Source organism: Actinia tenebrosa, unplaced genomic scaffold (genome assembly GCF_029948245.1).
Source record: "Actinia tenebrosa isolate PJP-AT-01 unplaced genomic scaffold, QUT_ActTen_1.0 PGA_scaffold7__59_contigs__length_16204524, whole genome shotgun sequence".
NCBI classification, from domain to species: Eukaryota; Metazoa; Cnidaria; class Anthozoa; order Actiniaria; family Actiniidae; genus Actinia; species Actinia tenebrosa.
This window is the reverse complement of record NW_028292584.1, coordinates 13,560,171-13,566,267: the sequence shown is the minus strand read 5'-3', so window position 1 is coordinate 13,566,267 and position 6,097 is coordinate 13,560,171. Positions and strand designations below refer to the sequence as shown.

The 6,097-nt window shown below is 45.2% G+C and overlaps 1 protein-coding gene across 1 annotated transcript; it reads right to left on the bottom strand.

Annotated features, from left to right (window-relative positions):
• Positions 1 to 241: 241 nt before the first annotated feature.
• Positions 242 to 1,599, bottom strand: LOC148905701 (uncharacterized). Its single transcript, XM_089040530.1, has 2 exons — positions 1,439 to 1,599; positions 242 to 1,218 (listed from the first exon to the last, which is right to left on the bottom strand). The coding sequence occupies exons 1-2, from the start codon at positions 1,457 to 1,459 to the stop codon at positions 541 to 543; spliced, it is 699 nt and encodes a 232-aa protein (XP_088896656.1). The 5' UTR covers positions 1,460 to 1,599; the 3' UTR covers positions 242 to 540.
• Between the last annotated feature and the right edge of the window lie 4,498 nt (positions 1,600 to 6,097).

Below are 6,097 nucleotides of genomic sequence, written 5' to 3'. Positions count from 1 at the left end.
TGACTAAGTACTTAAGGACGACTTGACTAAGTACTTGAGGCGACTTGATCAGGTACCTCAGCAAGTGCTGCCTGAAAGACCTTTTCAACTTCTCTGTCCTTTTTGAAGTCCTTCCAAGATGTTCCGAAGGAACCTAGTACCTCCTTCAAGTCGACGTGCTGAGCTACGTGAAGTGCCGCAGAGGCGACTGCCATTAACTTACCGCACTTTAAAGACAACCACCCGCAGGTTATCTTAAGTTCTTGGGCGATGACATAGTCATCTCTTATGTCCTTCTGTAGTTGCTCCACGTCGTCTATGGGCAGCGCAAGTCCAAGCAATTTAGTGGCAAGTCGGATAGCGGAGTCTGCTACGGCGTCCGTGGTCTTACTTGCGAGGGCAGCCTCGTACCTCTTATGGAACTTCTTAACCTCCTCTTCTGACAGCTTATTAACTTGCTCATGGGTAAGTTCCTTACCTATCATTTCTTTACACTTCCCAGAAGACACAAGGATGTTGAGTTGTTCACTTAACTGCGTGGGGACTTCATCTATCAACTGCTCAATCTCCATATACATTAACGTCATAAGGAAACCTCAAAGAGAAGATCATCTTGGAATGTTGGTGCGTCTTTAGATGCCGCATGTATTCATGCAACTGTTCCTTGCTTATCTCACCGCCGTAGTCGCTTAAGATGGTTTCCAGGTCTGACTTGCTCGGAGTATAAAATACGACCAGGGAGCCTATGTTTTCCCTAAAGGGTTTAGAGACGCTGGTAAGCTGCTGCGAGAGTAACCAAACGCTGATATTGTCATGCCTACCGCTGAAAGCAAGCTTCACCAATTCGGAGGTGCGCTTTTTTACGTCATCCCCACAGGCAATGTCATCCAATATGAATAAAGTCTGTGTATCTTTAGGGAATTGCTTGTGCCAGAACTTAAGATGGCTGGATAACTCGTTGGGGTCTAAGATGTCCACAAAGAAGTCGTCGTCTTTCACTCCTATGCCTTCCCAGGTAACATTATTCCTGTAGGTGGGACATAATAGCACGATGTAGTCGAAGCGGTATCTAAAGGGTCCTAATAGCTGCTCCACGACAAATTGTGTCTTTCCACAGCTGGTGGGTCCTACTATCAGAGCGTTACAAGGTATGTGATCTGGGTTCATATATAGATGGAACCAGTGGAAGCAATGCAAAAAATCATAGCCGACGCAAAAGATAAAAAAGACACCATAGATCTGCAAAGAGAGGAAATAAATCGGTTAAAAGAGCGCGTGCAGGAATTGTACGACGAAATGTGTAGTCTGAAGCGCACAGAAAGGCTTGCTGCACTCTGGACGATGATAGGCTGGACTAGGGATTCCCTTAAGGATTTCATGCGATACCCTCTGTGATTATATATATGGACTGCATTACATCTGAACTACCTGCTGACTGCATTACGCCTAAAGTACCTACTGAACCATCCGATGACTGCATAGTCGCTACCCCTCCAACGCCAAAGCCTCGTAAGAAACACAGCTGCCGTCACTGTAATAAGGTATTCTCTGAAGGAGACTTCGTTGGACATTGGTGTCCTGCGGATACTAAAGCACAAAGGACTTTAGAAGATGCTCGATGAAAAGGTCGTAAGAAGGTCTTACTGATTTCCACCAAAGGAATTAGCATAGACCTCATTTTTTATTGTTATTTTGTTAAATTCTGCAAATATGACATTTACGTAGGCCTCATTTTTTATTGTTATTTTGTTAAATGCTGCAAAGATGACATTGAAGGATAGTCTATTTTTTATTGTTATTTTGTTAAATGCTGCACAGATGATGTCAAAGAATGGTCTATATCTTTCATCGTTAAGTTCCTACAAAGAATGAAATCTACATTCGTCTCTTACCGTATTTTAACAATTTAACAATAAAAAAATAAGATCTACGTAATTGTCTCTTGCTGACATTTAACAATTTAACAATAAAAAATGAGGTATATATAATGAAGTGCATGCAATGCGATAGAGCCTTTAGTAGCAAGCAGCGACTGCAATACCACCTTTCCAAGAAAGTCTGTCAAAAGACCATCAGCACTGTTTGTGGCGACTGCGGTAAGGAATTGTCCACCGTACAGGCCCTACGATATCACCGCGAGCATAGAGTCTGCCTTAAAGGCCATTGCCACCGATGCGATGAACCCCTCTTTGAAGAGAACTGGCATAAATACCGCTGCCGACGTTACCGCCTCGAAGAAGTCGTCTGTGAAACCCACGGCGATTTAGCAGAGCGATGTTGCCCCCTTGAAACCAGCCGGGCTTTAGTGCTGCGTAAAAAAGAAATAGACAAGATTTCGTATGCTTTGACGACTACGAAGGAGTAAGATGGGAGAACCGAGAACACTGGGACGGCATCTGCGATAAAATGTGGTTGTCAACGCAGCGGTCAAACATATTTGGTGTTGCCTGTACGAAGGTCCCAAGCCTTTAGACCATTACCTTGCAATACGAAAAGAATGGTCTAATATATGATGTTACCTTACGTCGCAGCGTTCGCAGGAGGAGCCTTGATTACGATATCGATCGATTTCATGTCGGAAAAATGAGGTCCGACGTAGCAGACCAATACCTAGAAGCCCATGAGGACGACTAATCACACAATGGATTAGCCTCCGCCTTTCTTTCAACGTCGAACTTCCATCGACCGTTGACTTTACATAGCTACGTACGTGAGTGTACTCTTCGCCTTGCAGTACGTACCGTACGCAGTCAGGAGCCCATAAACTGTACTCTTGGCTGCCGTCTTCGAGGACCAACCTTAAACGGTTAATGTCCTCGAAGACGACGTAATTTTTTATTTTGTATGAAATGCCTTGTATTAATTCGCGCCAGTGAGTTTGTTCAACTATCATTATATTTATGAAATATCTTTCGGTGCGTTTGTAGCGTCTCCTGTGACTTGAAAGCCTTAACGCAGCCAGGACAAGGTATGCGAATGCCGTCGACGTAACGGTCGATTTCCCTGCAGATCAGATCGTAATCGTTGCAAACCATCGTAAGATAACCATTCATTTCATATTGCGTCAATACCGCTTTTTGTTTGTCGGACAATACGCCGTTACCCTTTGGCGTCTTCAGTTCCAGACATAACCCATTGTATTTTTTATGGGAGTTAAGAATTAGGATGTCGGGTTGACCTGCCTGGTAGCCCTTTTGCCAGCACGTTATCCTTTTACTGGTGGTATCTTGCAATTCCCCGAGTCCAGGTGCTAATAACAGCGTAGGGTGAAACCGGCGTATGTAATCGATGACCTTCTTATGTAAGTCAAACTCATTCTCGATCTTGAAGACCAACTTATTTGGACCATCCAACGAGTACTTTCCCGTCTTCCTTAACGTAGGTAGGACATCCTCGAAGACCCAATCTTGAAATGCCTCTGCTGTCGGTAGCTTGGAGCTAAATATTAACTGATACAAACCAGATTCCGTCACGTACAGGGATTGTGGGTGTGAACCAGAAGGGAGGCGATTCACCTCTATTCTAAATTCGCTAAGCCTCTTCTTATGCTTATCCCGCACGTGGACTTTAATAGCATCTTTGGTGTCTGCGTAACCTAATGCCTTTGCTACCTCTTTCGCCTTAAAGTACAGCTTGTCGCTTTGCACTAGGCATTGCAGTTTAGTTTCGTTGTTTTCGAATACGCGGAGCATATTATACGTAAGGGATATTTTTATCCTCAGTCATCCTAGTACGCAACGCTTTTTAGCTGATTCATTTCCACGCTTAGCTGCGCGTCTGAGACTACGAAAATGTATGCATTTATCTTAGTAGTGTCGCTGGCGTCTTTGGTGCGCTTGATCTCCAACGTAATGCCGTCCTGGGTATTTACCAGGCGTAATCCCTGTCCATGTAGGTCTTCGTCGTTCGTCGTGCGCATGTCGATCCACAGCGCATACTTATCCTTAAAGAATTCCTTTGGGCTAATTTGGTCGCCAAACTTACGCGCGACTTCCCGGTACATGTCCTCGGGCTTTATCCCTTGTGAGTAAACCTTATTAGGCACTCCGTTAATGCTAACGCCTACGTTAGTGATGTTAGGATTAAAGAATGCCTCAGAGTCACGCAATCCTGCCGTGTATGTCTTTGCGAACAGCAACATTATCCCTGTAAGGCTGCGCCTGGGAAGGTTAATGCTTTGGTTGATGACCTCTTCGACGTTGTTCGTAAAGCTGAACGTCTTGTACATCACGACGTGATCGTAAAGGAAAGCCTTCCCGGCGCTGTATTCCATGCCAGCGCTACGAGCCAGCTCTTCGCTGTATACCGTTTCGTACTGCAGCTCCAAGTTCTTGATGAAATAAGGATCCACGGCTGATGAACTTACATCTTTTCCTTGCAGGATGTTCGTAGTGTCTGCTAGGGTCACTTCGAACTGCAGTTCGCTTAGCTGCCTTGGGTAGTATGCACCGTGGTTCGTGATAATTTCGAAATCTAATGGAACGACATATTTAGTACCATAAGCCGTCTTTATTTCGTCTTCTCCTGAGGCGCCAGAGGTTGCGCTTCTTACCTTGCGTATGGCTACGCTTGCTATTCCCTGCTCTATCCTTTGTGCACGGTCAAATGCAGTCAACCATAAGTCTTGTACGTGGTATACAAATCATACCTGTTTAAGTCCAGCAGGATTCCCCGGCGAACTTTACACGCATTTTGGAAACGAGGTTTCTACCCGCATTATTGGACGACGTGACGCGCGTCTGCGGTATCTGGCTGTATTGCTAGGTCAAACCTCAAAAGCCAAGGTACCGGGTACTAGGACTAGGTTATCCGTTAGGCGGGGTACGCCTACGTACAGCGTCTCCCCCGGCTTTGCGCTAGAAGGTGTGAATGTAACCCGGTGAAAAGGTGCGTTCTGCTTTCAGGCCGCCGACCTGCTTAGGTAATATGTTGGGGTTTAACTTTGAGCTTATCAGATATAATGAAGCCGAAGACTTTGATCCCTTACCGAGAAGGTCAAGTCGACATTAACGATGACCAATATGATTACCTAACCGCCGACAGCGAAAGAGACGGTCCTAACCACCGGCGAAAGGGTCAAAAGGAATTACGGCGTTAGCAGAGCAAGTAGCGTTATGAGGACCCTCAGGGGTATGTTTAAGACCAAAAATCCAGGCAAACCCATTCCACAGCGCTTTGAAATGACAAATCTGGGGCCTGTCCCCGAAGCCCCCAGCGCTGCATGGCTTAGTAAGGTTCAGGAACAAATGGATGAATCCATGGAAGAAACCCCGGACGACTTTGATAGGATCAAGGAAGAATTCCCAAACTGGGAACCAAACAAAGTCCAAGTAATGTTCGACGCGGATAACGAATGGGGTAGGGAAGTCATAGTAGCAAGGTTAAATAGGTCTAATGCTCATCCATATGTCATCAGGGACATAAATGGTAAATACTACGCAGATAAAAATATTCCTCCAACCCTTAGAAAGACATTAGAGAACCCAACTTACCCGAAAGAATGAGAGAAAATAGTGAGAATATTGACGAAGCCGTCGAAAGAGTTAAGACCATAATGCAGCGGCAACAAAAAGGTCTTGAGGCGATAAGGGAAGTAGAAGAGCTAAAGCAAGCGATGGAGGAAAGGGAAGCAGATTACATACGGCAAAACCGACTACTCCTTGATGCTCAAAAGAGAGAACTTGACGACAAGAATCAACGCATATTAGAACTTAGAGAACAAAGAGACATTTCTCTTCGCGAAAAAGACAGCGCCCAAAGGGCATTCAATCTCGCCCTGCAAGGCCTGGATATAAGCAAGGAAGAAGCCAAGGACTTACGTACCACCATAGAGGGTTCTTTGGTGGAGCGGCGGCAGTTAGTTGCTGAAATCAACATTAAAGAAGAGCAAATCCAGCAAAGAGATCAGGCCATCGAAGACCTGGAAAAAAACATATCCGAAAAGCAGGAAATAATCAATGACCAAACTCGTACTGAAGAGGAAAGGGAGGCAGCTCAAAAGGAAGTAGAAACCCTTCAGGAAAGAGTCGCGGAATTACAGGCGCAAAAGGACAACCTGGAAAAGGAGCTGGGGCTTACTACCAAGGAAAAGGTAAAAAGAGCCCTTTTGAAGTATGGC

Coding starts and splice junctions, on each gene's coding strand:
- LOC148905701 (XM_089040530.1), bottom strand. CDS start 1,459: ATGCAGTCATCGGATGGTTCA. Junction 1,219..1,438: donor TGCAGTCATCGGATGGTTCA/GTAGGTACTTTA, acceptor CTCTCTTTGCAG/ATCTATGGTGTCTTTTTTAT.